This window comes from Otolemur garnettii, unplaced genomic scaffold, assembly GCF_000181295.1.
Source record: "Otolemur garnettii isolate 467f Iridium unplaced genomic scaffold, OtoGar3 scaffold00054, whole genome shotgun sequence".
Taxonomy (NCBI): domain Eukaryota; kingdom Metazoa; phylum Chordata; class Mammalia; order Primates; family Galagidae; genus Otolemur; species Otolemur garnettii.
The window spans coordinates 2,391,014-2,406,306 of NW_003852449.1; the positions used below are offsets into that span (position 1 = coordinate 2,391,014).

A 15,293-nucleotide genomic window follows, 5' to 3' on the forward strand; every position below is an offset into this window, starting at 1 on the left:
CATTTTCTCAGTTATTGCTTTAAAACATTCACATTCTACTCTTAGAAAGATTCACCTGTACCCCTATAAGGTAAACCTCAGAAGTAATCCCTCCAAACTATACTTCTTTTCAAAGAGTCTGTATTAGTTTGCAATTCCATGAACAGTGTAAAAGTGTTCCCTTCTCTCCACATCATTGCCACCATCTGCAGCTTTGGGACTTTGTGATACAGGCTATTCTCACTGGGTTTAAGAGATTGCTGGGTGGTTTTGATTTGTATTTCTCTGATGATTAGGAACAATGAGCATTTTTTAAATATGTTTGTTAGCCATTCATCTGTCTTCCTCAGAGAAGGTTTTGTTCATGTCTCTCACCTATACTGGTCAAAGGAACAATACCTCAAGAGGACATTTTCTAAATATTTATGCGCCTAATTTCAATGCTGCCAGATTTATGAAACAAACCTTTAATTGGTCTGAGCAATATGACATCCTACAACACCATAATAGTAAGGGGAATTTAACACCCCTCTGAAAGAACTAGACGGATCCTCTAAACAGAAACTAAACAAAAATATAAGGGACTTAAAGATGACCCTAGAACAACTGGGCTTAATAGACGTATAGAGAACACACCCTCCCAAAGCCAAGGAATAGACGTTCATGTCAGCCCATGGAACATACTCCAAAATAGATCATATCCTAGGATACAAACCTCAACAAAATTAAAAGAATTGAAATTATACCTTGTATCTTTTCAGACCACAAGGCAATAAAGGTGGAACTCCCAACAAAATTTTCATCCCCACACAAAGCCATGGAAACTAAATAACCTTATACTGAATGAATGATAGTTGGGTCAAGGAAGAGATAAAGGAGGAAATCATTAAATTTCTCGAATATAAAAACAGTGAAGCTATAAGCTACCAAAACTTGTGAGACACTGCAAAAGCAGTTGTAACAAGGAAATTAGTCACATTAGGTGGTACATCCAAAAAACAGAAAGAGAAGACATCAACAAACTAATGAATCACCTTAAAGAAATGGAAAAGGAAGAGCAATTTAATCCCAAACCTAGCAGAAGAAAAGAAATAACCAAAATGAAATCGGAAATAGATGAAATTGAAAACAAAAGAATCATTTAGAAAATTAATGCAACAAAATTGGTTCTTCGATACCCTCAATGAATCCACAACAACAACAAAATACAAAGTGGGTTATAAACCTTTGGCCAGATTGGCCAGAAACAGAAAATAAGATCTCTAATAACCTCAATCTTAAATTAAAAAGGGGAAATAACAACAGATACCACAGAGATACAAGAGATTATATCTGATTACTACAAGAAACTCTATGCCCAGAAATTTGATAACGTGGAGGAAATGAACCAATACCTGCCACCATCCCATCTTCCTAGATTTAACCAGGAAGAAATGGATCTCTCAAACAGACTAATATCAAGCACTGAGATTGCAGAAACAATAAAAAAGCTTCCAACAACAACAAAAAAAGCCCTGGACCAGATGGCTTCACATGAGAATTCTATCATACCTTCAAAGATAATCTTGTACCCATACTGCAGAACCTATTCTAAAACACTGAGAAGGAAGGATCCTTCCCTACCTAACACATTCTATGAAACAAACATCACCCTGATACCAAAACCAGGAAAGGGCCCAACTATAAAGGAAAACTACAGAGCAACTTCACTAATGAATATAAATGTAAAAATACTCAACAAAATTTTAGCTAGCAGATTATAGCCACATATTAAAAATTATACATCATGATCAAGTAGGCTTCATCCCAGGGATACAAGGCTATTTCTCCTTTTGATTTTAATAAAGGTCATTCTTTCATCATGGTTTACCTAATATTTGGTATATTGGCTTAGTTATTTTCTGATAATCAGTGAGCAAATGAGTGCTAATCTTTATATTAGGTTTAAATTGACTTTAATGAATATCATTATACTATGTAAGTGAAAAACAATATTTTGTTTATTTAGTTCCAACATATTCTTCACATCCATTAATCGGTGGAAAGTTTTTCTCTGGTCTCTGCCTACACAGTTGTTTTGTGTCAGATGTGTCCAGATCTTGCCATTCTGTAACTACAAAATGAGATGATATTTAGTTATGAGATTCTTTTGTACATAATAAAAAAGTTAAAACAACAGTGGCTTAATCACAGATGGGTGTATTTCCTTCCACCTAACAAGTATGTGAATGTCTGGAGTCCAGGGCTGTGTGGCCACTCCACAGTAATCCATGTTTTTACAGAAAGAATAACCATCTTTGTGTAGTGACCTGGTCCAAAAGAGCCTCAAGAGCTCGAGACATGGGTGGCAGCAGGAAAGAAGGAAAGGTCTCAAAAGCTGTACCACCTAGTAACTTCTGCTGTACCCCATTACCCAAACCTAGTCACATGGCCAAACCTTGCTGGAAGGAGATGAGCTTTGAGATAATCTTTTAGCTATTAAAATTAGTATTCTGTTCGGAGGAATAGGGGAAGAATGGTACACGATGGTCAACTAGCAGTTCTTCTAAAATATGTGATATTTCATCTTCCTGACTGAGACAGTGTCAAGCACTGTAGACGCTCACAGTGTGGACACAAAGCTCCTGTCCTCCGTCCCACAGGCCTGTCAGGAACAGTTTAGCACATGTCTTCCCTTCCCTTCTTTTTGGTGTGTACACCAACGTATGTTTTGTACAAAGATAGAATTACACTAGTTATACATACAGCTCTGTAGAGAGGTATCAGTGCTGTAGGTTTTAACGCTAGCCTGGATTTCCCAGCGTGAGCATAGTTAGCAGGAGGGCAGTGAGGGAGGGGCTGCCTTGTGTACTCCAGGTCTTTAGGACCATTCCTGCCCTGTACCGCTCCATACCAGTTGGGACGATCAAAAATGTCTTCAAACTGCACCGTATGTCCTGTAGGGACCAAAATCATCTCGTTGAACCACCACACAGCCCTTCTGTTTCCCTCCTCCCCTGCCTGTCAAGGGGAAAGCTTGTTCTCACAGGGACAACCTCACCTGGGACACTGGAGGCTCAGTGGGGTGGTGGCTTACTGTGGGATGTCAGAGCCTAAGGTGGCTGAGGAAAAATAGCTAGAAGTGCTTGCTTCAGCAGCACATATACTAAAATTGGAACAATACAGAGAAGATTAGCACGGCCCCTGCGCAAGGATGACACGCAAATTTGTGAAGCGTTCCATATTTTTTGGTTTATCTTACAAGGCTACAAGTGAATCTTTCTAAAAGCAGAGTATGAATGTCTCAATAACTAAGAAAATGACGTGAAGGCTATGTTAACCAGTTTGATGAGAGTATTTCAAATTGTATATGAAAACACCGCACTGTACCCCATGATTGCATTAATGTACACAGCTGATGATGATTTAATAAAAATAAAACTAAAAAAAAAAGAAAATAGCCAGATGTGGGCACAGCCTGGCTTGGGATGTTCCGAGCTTGAGCCAGGACAAAGAGGATGTCCATGTTGGAGAGGTGAGGACAATCCTGGCCAGAAACAGTGTTCTCCAGTTACATGACTGAGGTCCCGTTTAGGGTGGTTTCCCAGCATCAGGGCTGATCCACGTGGAGCTCCACTCCCACCCTGATGATTTAATGTCTGTTACAGCACATCGTTAGGAATTTATTGTCTGATGTCTCTATTTAGAACAGTTTTATTAATGGTAGAAGTAGCTAGACCAAGAACATAGCTCACAGGCATCTGATGTTTACCTGCTAAAACCATTAAAATAATCTTGTGTTTGTAAGGCTCTAGCAAACAGACTATTGAGGCAAAGAAACCAGTAGAAGAGTATAAATATGTTGAGATTTTATTATATAAATTTTTTGAAAACGAAACTTACTGTAGTGCTAAGGTTAGGCTTGTATTTACCCTTAGTGAGGAGGGAGGGCTGTGTGAGGGGGAGGGGAGGGCTGCACAGCGCCTGCTTAGTCTGGGGCAGTTACACTCACGAAAGGTCATTATTAGGCTGTGTGCTTATGATCGTGTCTTTTCTGTCCCTGTGTTAGCATGAAAACGTTCACCCCCTCATCCCCTCTTTTTCCATACCTAGAAGATAGTTAAGCTCACTCTTGTGAATCAAAGGGTAACGGTCAGAAAATGGACTGTTAGAGGCTGAGCGGCTGTGGTGCAGACCCGGCGAGCAGGCTGGGAGAGACCCTGATGGGAGCAGATGAAAGGGCTCAGGACCACAGTGGCACCCAAGTGGCAACACGTATTGATGAAGTCACCCTGTATGGTGGTTACTTTACCTTTCCTGAGGACATGGTGCCATATGAGGTCCCATGGCAGTGAGGACAGCTAAGCAGAAGGCAGCTGAGATAAACTGACAGAGGTGCAGAGAATTGACACAGTGGGATCATGAAGAGGGGGGGAGACAAGTGTAAAAGCTGAATGAAGAAAGTGGGTCAGAACACCCCAGGTGGGGACAGCATAGGCAGGCACAGGAATAAGACCCGGCACAGTGGACTCTGGAAAGCACAGGGCCGTTCACATCATCGCAAGGACTCCAGCACCTCCCCTAGTGCCGGTTCACGGGGACTCCTGGATGCCAGTTAGATGGCTGTGTGCCTGAAGGAGCGTCGGGTGTGTGAGGGGCTAGTCAGAGGAGTGATCAGGAGGAGCCCAGAACCATCCTGAGAAGCTTAGGGTTTGTCTGGAAAGCAGTGGGGAGCCATAAAAGAATTTGAGTATTAGAAAAATGTGGAAACAGCCTAAACAAGTGTCCACCAACCCAGGAATGGATTAACATGCTGTGGTAGATGTGTGCCATGGACTACTGTTTGGCCACTAAAAAAGATGGAGACTTTACATCTTTTGTATTAACCTGGATAGAGTTGGATCACATTCTTAGTAAAGCATCAGAAGGATGGAGAAGCCAGAATCCAATGTACTCAATTCTAATATGAAGTCAGAAGAGCTAATACAAGGAGAGGGGTAGAGGAATGAGCAAGTGGGGAGGGGGCGGGGGTGGGAGGTCACGGTGTATAGCACGGGACGCAATTGTAAGAGGGACTTTAACAAATGCAATTAGTGTAACCTAATTCTTTGTACCCTCAATGAATCCCAAATAATAAGAAAAAATTTTTGAGTATTAGAAAAACTTATTATTTTAGAAAGATTCTCTAACAACTCTGTAGAAGATGCCATCTCATTCTCGTTGTTCCTGCATACTAACTAGGAGCTCATAACCTCCAAGGTGGCCCTGTTAGTATAACACACTAATACCACACTCTTTGTAAGTGCTATTTCTGAGATGATTCAGTATTCTGAGCTACTGGAAATCACCAGAGCCTTGCATAAAACTCTTCTTAACCACTTGGTCAGCCAGGTTTTATTGTCAGGGTCTCAATTATGTGGATAGCTATTTAGCTACCTTTCTAACCCTGAGATAACTTTTAGGTGTAATATTTAACATAAGTAAAATTATATGCTATAGAAAGATATATACTCTGGCTTAAAAATTGGACTTTAAAACTTTAAATGATTGTGTTAGGTCAAGAAAATCTGTTTTTGCAGCATTAATAGCTAAATACAGGATTGTAGGTACTGTGTCTCTTTTTAGGAGGTCAAATCCTAAAATGTGTGGATTTCTCTTTTCAGAGGCTGATAAAATACCAGTAATGCGTGGACAGTGGTTTATTGATGGTACTTGGCAGCCTCTGGAAGAAGAAGAAAGTAATTTAATTGAGCAAGAACATCTCAGTCGTTTTAGGGGTCAGCAGATGGAGGAAAATTTTGATATTGAAGTGTCAAAATCCATAGATGGAAAAGATGGTAAGACCAGTTAATACATTTAATATATTCTATAAACCAGATAAATTGTTGATAAAGTTTAGAGTAGTTCATAAGTCTGATGTGGTAATTTCAGGAAGGTTAGAATTTATAAAATTTGTTTCTTTAAAAATATTCTAGAATCAAAAACTTATGAATTTCTGAACTAACTCAATTTTTATTTGACTTAATAGTCTGTTCAGTGGTGTGACACAGCACGGTTTACTGTGAACACACACAATGTTATAATGTACCCCCTGAATTAGTAGTCCTTTGTGGTAGTTTTTTAGTTATCAAAGCAAGTTGAACTTACCAAAAAATTTCTTGTCCTTATATCAAAAGAACAGTTTTGTAATATTTTAATGTTGATTCTTTCCCTGAAGTTAAAAACAAATAATTACTTTTGTATATCTCTTATCTGCCTTCCTATTGACAAACATATCAATTTTTAATCTGAAACAATCTACCCTTAGATTTCCTTATTCAGCGTTTGGGTATATTTGCAATAGTTAAAAATATATAATCGCCAAGATTGCCATGTTTTCATTATGTATCTGAATCTTGAGTAAACTTCACAATGATGTGGTCAACTTAAAAATACTTGTATTGTCCCGTTTACTGCAGGCAGTGTGATGAGCTATTCTGGTGAGTATAACTGTACAGGTAGATTAGAATTTGTAGATTTCTCTAAAATTTTCTCCTAAAAGTGTTCCTCCCTCCATGCTTGCCTTTCCCTGGGAGGTTTCTTGGCAAACCCTCACTAATCCAGTGAATTAAAGTGAGAATTTCCCCTTCCCCTCAAGCAGAGCAGCTCGGTAGCGATCAGGTAATTCACCGAAAGCGGCTGAAAAAATAAATTATGAGATTGGAAGTAATTATTATAACATAACTAATGACAAAACCCATAAGCTCTAAACTGGCTGGGGAATTGCCCTTCTCATTAGTAAAAGCCCACATCTTCCCTGCCCCCTGCTCTGGGCTCGCTCTCCTCTCCCTGAGGAAGCCGTGGTCAGCTTGCACCACGGCTACTGTGTCTGGGGGTCAAAAGCCCCCGAAACTGAGGAGACTTGTGACTTCTGAATAAATTGGCAGCTAGTCTAAGAAATGTGTATAGCAGTAGTTCCCTGTTACGAGCCAGATACTCTAGGAATTTCAAATATACTGTCTACTTTCCTGATCAGTAAATTATGTCCTTATTCCACTGGAAATTCCAAGCTGAAGTTTCTTAAATATCGGTATGTACGGAGCAGTTCCGCATAAGACCTGGTGCAGCCCCGCAGATGGCCAAGGAATCAGGATGTTTCCATTTTCCTCAAAGTGCTCACATTTAAATAAGACTAATAGAAAAACATTATTTATTTGTGTGGCAGATTTCTTTCAAATGTCTCTGCGTATGTGGGTGTGTGTCAATTCTAGAGTATCAAACTAGGATATTATGGTAATATTTGTGTTATCTTTAAGGGTGTACATTGGTAAATTTTTAATTTGTAATTGAAAATTGTTAAACTGTTAACAGTTTGTAATCTTTCACAAATGATGATTCTTTGGGGTTCGTTAGAAGAAAAAATTGATTATTTTTATAATGTACTATAGTGTACAGGTAAATATTTGGCATATTTTATTACTGACAAGATAAGTTCAATTGAGTATCTATACTGTTGTCATGATTGTTAATTGTTTTTATTATTCAGCATTATATCAAAGATGTAACATTTGACCCTGAAGATTATGGGAAATTTCATAGAACATAGAACGGTAAATTTTCATTTATGGTTCAAAAAGCTACCATTGTTGGAAAAATAACCTCAAACTTACCTTATCTACAAAGATTTTAAAATATTAAAATATTTTGATTATTTTGCCCTTTGCTCTAAATTTTCTCATGTATAGATCATAAAGTCTGGACTCTAGACAGTTTCTACCTGCAAGCAGTATTTAAGCTACGAGAGTGGACGCAGCTACATGAGAACAGTTAAAATAAGTGTAGGACAAAGGAGTAAGAACAAGCTAGCTCAGCAGACGGTGGGTGTCACACCTGCTGAGGTCTTTGGAGGGTCTCTCGGGTGTTTGGAGAGAGTGAGTCATCACAGCACAGTGCAGTTATCCAGATATGGCTTTCTGGAAAAGTCCCACTTAGTGATTAAAAACAGTTTAAAATATTGCATCAGAGACTTATTAAGTGGTCCAGGGGATTTCAAAGAAACTAAAGAATTCTTGCCTTCAAGGACATTAAAATAAATAATAATTTCCTTTTTCCTCTGACCACATCTGGTTTGGGTAGCTGTTGACACAGAGATTGGATGTAGAGTCATCCCTTGGTGCCCCTGTAGAGTTGGTTCCAGGATGTCCGCTGATGCCAGAATCCGAGGATGCTCATGTCCTCTATGTACATGACACAGGACTCAAACGTAACCTGTGTCTGTCTTCCCCTATGCTTTAGATCAGGTCTGAGTTATTTTTAATATAAAGTACAGTGCAAGTAGTTATATATTATAATGGTTTTTAATTTATATTTTTTGTTATTTTTTTGTTGGTTTTTTTTCTTTTTCTTTTTTCTTTTTTTTTCCTGAGACAGAGTCTGACTGGGTAGAGTGCTATGGCATCATAGCTCACAGCAACATCAAACTCGTGGGCTAGAGCGATCCTCTTATTTCAGCCTCCCTGGAAAGCTAGAACGACAGGCCTGTGCCACCATGCCCAGCTAGTTTTTTCTATTATTAGTAGGGACAGAGTCTCTCTGTTGCTCAGGCAGGTCTCAAACTCAGGAGCCCAAGCAATCTGCCTGCCTGGGCCTCCCAGAGTGCTGGGATTGCTTACAGCGTGAGCTGCCACGCCCGGCCTTTTGTTGATTTTTTTCCTGAGCATTTTTGATCCACCGATAGGGAGTGCCTACTGTACTTAATATTTTACTCCTTATTAATCTTCCTACTAATCTCAAAATGAGCATTGAATTGAAGACACTGACAGAAGTTTAGTAGACTGTGAAACTCTTTTTAGGATGTAAATAAAGATAGCGAATTCTTTTTTGTTATTTATAGTTTAACCTAAGTTTAGTTCTCTCACAGTTAAAATGAAAATTGATTGCCTACTCACCACACTTAACAGGCTAGGAGATGTGTATCTAGCAGTTTCCCAAATGAAAGCCTGTTGTTTCACTGAGAATGAATCAAACACAGAAAATCAGGCCTTCAATTAAGTAATTTGTAAATACTTAAATCTGGCACTAGCTTGCCATTTCCCTCATTCTGCAGCCTATCCAAGCACACAGATAATCAGTAAAAAGGTCGGACTGAGTGGGCTAGTGCTGCACGTCAAGCTGGTCAAAAACTGCACACCCTCAATCCAGTTGTGAGAAAACCGCAGACAAACTCACACTGAGAGCCGGTCTGCGAAATCACTGCTGAGCCAGAGCGAGGATCTCCCCAGGGAAATGCAAATCAGCCGGCATCTGGGTGGTGCCGGCAGCCCCAGCTACTGGGGAGGCTGAGGCAGGAGGAGCGCTTGAGCCCAGGAGTTTGAGGGTGCTGTGAGCTGTGGTGCTACGACACTCTAGCTTAAGCAACTGAACGAGACTGTGTCTCAAAAAAAAAAAAAAAGAAAAAAACAGGATCATGAAAGACAAGGAAAGTTTGAGGAATTTATTGAAGATTAGAGCAGCGGTTCTCAACCTGTGGGTCGCGACCCCTTTTTAACAATGAAAATACATTGCGGCATTAGGAAAGTCGAGAACCACTGGATTAGAGGGCGCTAAGGAGGCATGATTCCAAATGCAGTGTTACCCTGAAGTGGGTTTCAGAGCAAAAATATTAGCGGAAAAACGAGGAATCTGAGTAAAAAGTATATATTAGCTGATAGTATTGTACCAACATTAATTTCTTAGTTTTGATAATTACAGTTGTATAAAATGCTAACATTGGAGGAGGCTGAGTGAGGATATGCTCTCCTGTGTGTGCTACTTTCTGTTACATCTAAAATTATTCTAAATAAAAATATCTTTTAAAGCCAAATAGAGGAATTAAAAGGAAATACTAAAAAATGCTAAATTAACCTATTAAGAAACCAGAGAGAAGGAATGGAAAACAAAAAACAGAGTAAACAGAGAATCAAATAGAAAAATGACGGACCTAAGTTCACCCATATCTATAACGACAAATACATTTGTAAGTCTAAGTCAGCTACTGCTCAGACTGAAAGGCAGGGACTGACAGATTGGAGTGTAAGCCCTGCCTGCACTGTCTGTGCGAGTCACACTGTGAATATAAAATCATCAGTAGCTTGGTGAAAGAACAGAATTTTTACTCTCAAGACTAATTTGGAGTGCTGTGGCAACACAGGGGTTGGTGGCACTGTGAGGATCCATGCGGCTTAACAGTTTGGTGGGTAAAATGTATTCCTGTCACTTTTGCGGAATAAGAATAATCCCGCACTGTGAATGTAGCATTTTGGTTAAAAGGATGGCCCAGTTACAGGGAGGGCCTGGCCAACCTGTCTGAGCTAAGCTTTCCAGTTCTCTCTTTAGTTACTATTTAATTTCATGTAAATTTGACTTTATTCCTCTGAGGTCCAAGGAGGATTGGCTAGAGTTTTCTCATTGTAGCTGGCTGCTGCCCTGGGGTTGGAATTTTTCAAGTTGCCAGCTTTTACAAAAGGGAAGGTGGTTAGGTTTTTTGTTCTGGGGATTAGTATGTCATCATCATCAGAAGCCCAGTTTGCGATGCTCTCTTGCTTTCAAAATTATATAATGAAGAAGATTATAACGAAGAGATGAAGTAAGGAAATTTATTGGAAATATTTTTAATATTTTAAATCTTTTTCATTGCTGTATAAGAATTTACTATATAAAATGGATTAAATGTTAGCATTAATAAGCATTTACAGTTGTATGTAGAGTGCCTGTATACTTTTTGCTAATACAACATAAGACTTTCTGACTAAAACTTTATTTTTAAAAAAGGAAAAAGTTAAACAGTGCTCTCCAGCACGTGAATTTTCTTTAATGGAAATCTCTGTTTGAATTGACAGTAGACTCTCTTTTTCTCTCCTGGGTTTATGGTAGTAACCCCAACTCTACTACAGGGTGTGGAACAAATAGAACAACTTTTAAGTGAAAATCAGAATTAAGTTTAATAAGTAAAGAACCTTGTTTGATTTTTGTGAGAATGGGAATCTTTTAGTTTAGAATATTACAGGAGTTTACACGTTTTGGTTACATAGTTGCATTTGTATGTTTTAAATCAAAGTTGTATGATTGTGCCTGCTTCACCTAGAGAGCGTGTGATGTGCCCAGGGGGTGGACTGTGATGTGCCCAGCGGGTGGACTGTGATGTGCCCAGCGGGGGGGACGTCACCCCCAACACCTGCTTGAGCTCCTTGAGTTTTGGTTCCCTGGTGCACAGGAGGGCTGAGGAGCTGGTTCCATGTGGAGTTACTTTTTTCATTCTAATGTTGGGAATGTGTTTCTCTGTTTGGGGTGGAGGGTGAGAAAAGTGTTTTTATATGTATGTTGGATTTTTTCTTAATCTCTAAATTATGCCATTCTTTTAGAAAAGAAAGCCTTCATTCGTGTACTTCAGTAGCTGGAGGTGTTCATATAATTTTAAAATGTCATTTGGTCCATACTTTTCCCTTTTAGTAAATATGGAATTGATTCATGCTAATTTTATTACTAGATTTACAAAATCTCGTTTTTGTTCTTGAACGGTGAAGTCTGCAGTTTATGCCAGTGTGATCCACTTTGCTGTGTCAGCAGCTTTTTCCTAATGAATTTTTCGTTTAAACCTGTCTCCTTGTCGAAGTGGTGCGTCTTCGCCTCAGTAACTGACCAGAGGCACATGAAAGAAGAAACGTTTAAGTGAAGAAAATTGCTGCCGTTCTCACTGACCGTCTCTCTGTGACAATGAGTTTGTCACCAGGATGTAGTCTCTTGCTTTCAGTGCTAGTCCGTAGTTGTTAGAGCCCTCCCGGTACATAGAGGCACAGGTGCAAAGTGCGTCTCAGTTGCTTTTATTACACAAATCTTTGCATATTCTTCATCTGTGTACATACAACAGATTTGGTATGTTTTTAGTACCACACAGCAGGAATTACATATTTTTGTATTTGAGCAGTATTTAACCTTCGAATGTCACATTAATGTAGAAGGGAGTGAGGATGAAAATCAAAAGTACTAGAACATGAATTTGAACTAAATCATGAACATTCTGTAATATATTAATGGAACTGATAAGAAACTGAATTGTAACATTCAAGTTCAAGTGGATTTCTAAGTAATTGCCCACTTAAAATATAACGAAACTGATATATAACTAGCAAAATTTGGCAGGGAAAGTATTGACTCTAAGGTTATCTACTGATTTGCCAAATACCGAGTCTGTGCTGGGTCTGCCCTGCTGTCTGGTTCTCGCTCACGAGAGGTCGCAGCGAACATTCCTGCTAAGGACCTTTTTATTGTCATTACTAGCCTTCCCCAGAAAGACAATTAGAAGTAAAATTTCCAGTCTGATTTTCTTTCATTTTTTAAATTTTTTCCTAAAAGTTATATTTTTTAAGGTCTTTTAACAACTCGAGTTGTGAAAGGACTGTTTGTTTCTGAGGGAAGGCTCCGTGGCTCTCAGGCACTGAAGAGCGCCTGGCAGGGTGTGTGCGCGGCAGCTTCTCAGGGGCACTGGGTATTTAAAGTGGCATTCGATGCTTCTCAATTTGTGCATAAGCTGTTGGCTACGTCAGAGCCACAAATTTGGTGAGGTAAATAACCTTAGTGTTATAAAGATGGAATTTATTAATCTCTTAAGCATTCGAATATGCTGTGTTCTATTTTTTTTTTATTTCTATCTATGCAAAGGTGTGCAATGTGATAATCATGTAGCTGTCTTTAATAAGTTTAGATATCATTTGCCTTTTATCGTTTGGTTAAAGTAGAGCCTGTATTTGATGAGCATTAAATTAATGTTTTGCTTTACTGACTTTTAATTAGAAATTATATAAATAAAGCATTTAGAACAATGTTTGTCAAATACAACTCATTTTTTAAAGTTAACAGTACAACAGAAAGACAGAATGGCAAACCTCATTTAAAATTTACTTTGAAGCTCAGTGTTTTTGCTTTCTTAGTTGTCTACCACCTCCCTCCCTTCTCCCTCCCTTCTCTGTTCAAATGGAGAGGAAATAAGGAGAGTACAGATGCCGCAGGTCTTAAACGAAAGCGTTCCCAAGGTACAGTAATTGTAGTTTTATTTCTCCCTGTAGTTAGATTCCTGGTTTATAGCATTCCGTTGTGTAAAGCATAGAAATCATTAGTTTTTAAAGACTGTGTCCATTGTGCTATTAGCTTAGTGTTACTTGCGATAAGTGTATATAAACGTCTGTAGATGGTGTGCATCCCGGCACGGGGATGGTTTAAGGAGAAACAAAATTTTGCTGGCTTAACGCTATTCTGTAAATAAACCTTGTAGTTTCGATGTTTTAAGCAAATGTTGCTCGAAAGTATTTTAATGAATAGTTCATAGTTTAGAAACATTAGATTAAAAAGCTTAAAGTAGTGACTTGGATCAGATATGGAATTAGAAAAGCAAATTATTAAACCTTTACAAAAGATTTTTTTAATTTATGAAAAGTTTATTTTTATTTAAAAAGCTAATCTTGTACATTATTTTCTTGGGAGCTAAAGATACTGTTCATGTTTGTTATTAATCAAATCTTGTGTACAATGTTAGTGATGTCTCCTGGCAGGTAAGTAAAATATAAATTGGTTTTCCATAAATTTTTGAAATTGTATTTATAATATTACTAAGAAGTACATTTTCTCATAATGTACTTTGTATTCTCCTAAGGAATAGGTTTTCATAAAACTATCTTAGCATCCTGCATCTTGACCAGTGCCTGTATCTTTTTATATTTAGCTTGAAGTTACTTCAACCCGTCCTCAAAAAAGTTAGACTCTGCCAGTAACAGGCTTTGTAGCAAAGTCCATTAAATCTCAGTCCCTCCGTGTCTTTATGTACAAAATGGGGACAATATTTTGCCTTAAAAGGATTTTAAGAAAAAAAAATCAGGCATAGTGATTTGAAGGTGCCTGGCATATTAATTTGTTCTATCTATATACAGGAACAAAGAGGAAAATTTCAGCTTTCAGAATACAAGAGTTAGCAAATCAAGAATTGGTGATATGCTATGTCAGTTTTTTCAATTTACTGCTTCAGTAACGAACATTACTGAATTTATGATATGTGCCCGGCACTGTATTTGGTACTAAGTTACCAGAGTGATGGGGACAGCAGTCCCAGACTCACAGCCTCATGAATTGCTAAAGGCACAGGTTTGTTTTTAAGATGCAGTTTTCACCAGGAAGCCCCAGATACAGAAATGCAGTGACCATACTGACTTGAACATAATAGAAAAGCATGTCCTTAATTTTTCATTAATAAAACATCCTTTTATTTTGGATTTCTGCTATGATGAGTAATATCCAGTGGAAAATTGGTTTTACTGTCCTTTCCAAAAATATCGTATAGTGTCAAAGGTTATCATCTTGACAGTTTAAAGTGAATTTTTTTCTGAGTCTAGTTTTGTCAAATTTTTACAGGTTTTTTGAAATTTTTAGTAAAATCAACCAAAGAAATGGAATTTAAGTTTCTGTGTCAAAGCTGTTGAGGGTTTTCTGCAAGTGGGAGGAACACCTGGAGAGGCAATTCCCGGTCACGGGACACACCAGCTGCGTGTTAGTGGGGAATCACGGCAGCTAGGACAGCTCCTCTCTGCTGTTTAACAAGTCACCCTTCCCTGCACCTGGTTACTCATTTATAAAATCAGGCCTCTACCTATCAGTAACTTCACATAAAACTTACTAATAGAGTATTTTTGTTGCCCTGGGTCATATATCTGAGTTACTAGATAATAGATTGCAAATGTGAATATTATAATTTTTCACGCAAATGTTTGTCTTGGAGGACTTCAAAGTACTTTTCCCTTTTTGTAACAGCTATTCATAGTTTCAAGCTGAGCCGAAACCACGTGGACTGGCACAGCATGGATGAAGTATATCTTTACAGCGATGCAACAACGTCTAAAATCGCGAGAACGGTCACCCAGAAACTGGGGTTCTCGAAAGGTAACTGCTGAGTGTTACTGGGATGGGCAAAACTTTAGGGTCTGACTTTCTCCTGTATGCAAAGTAGACTGTTCAATTTCTACTTTTTGTATATTTTAAATACATATTAAATTTAGTGATGGGTTCCTTCTTAAATGAATTTTTATTAAAGTGGTTGGATTGACGTGTATGCATCAATGAAAAATTGTATATTTAGAATGATCTGGTAAGAGTAATACATATCTTTTATATTTACAAATGTATAAAGCAGTCAGATCTGAAGCAGTGAAAATAACACATGGCAAGTGTAGCATAGTGTCAGGGTAGAGGAGGACGGACAGTTCCCACGGGATTCTCGTGACACGGAGGTCACTGTTAACTTAGCTGGACTGATGGGGCAGAAGCCAAATCAGTGC

General features: G+C 38.5%; 1 protein-coding gene and 1 non-coding gene across 3 annotated transcripts in view; both read left to right on the plus strand.

Annotated features, from left to right (window-relative positions):
- DDHD1 (DDHD domain containing 1) overlaps positions 1 to 15,293 on the plus strand; it is a 71,421-nt gene that overhangs the window by 24,410 nt on the left and 31,718 nt on the right. Inside the window, exons 2-4 of one of the 2 annotated variants that reach the window (XM_023514521.1) lie at positions 5,622 to 5,795; positions 12,903 to 13,004; positions 14,770 to 14,898. In XM_023514521.1, the coding sequence (XP_023370289.1) occupies positions 5,622 to 5,795; positions 12,903 to 13,004; positions 14,770 to 14,898 (405 nt within the window). The remainder of the gene's footprint in view (positions 1 to 5,621; positions 5,796 to 12,902; positions 13,005 to 14,769; positions 14,899 to 15,293) is intronic. The other variant, XM_003792132.2, reaches the window with a different exon arrangement.
- LOC111726124 lies at positions 3,101 to 3,207 on the plus strand. The gene has a single exon (XR_002773982.1). It is a non-coding gene; the product is annotated as a U6 spliceosomal RNA (small nuclear RNA).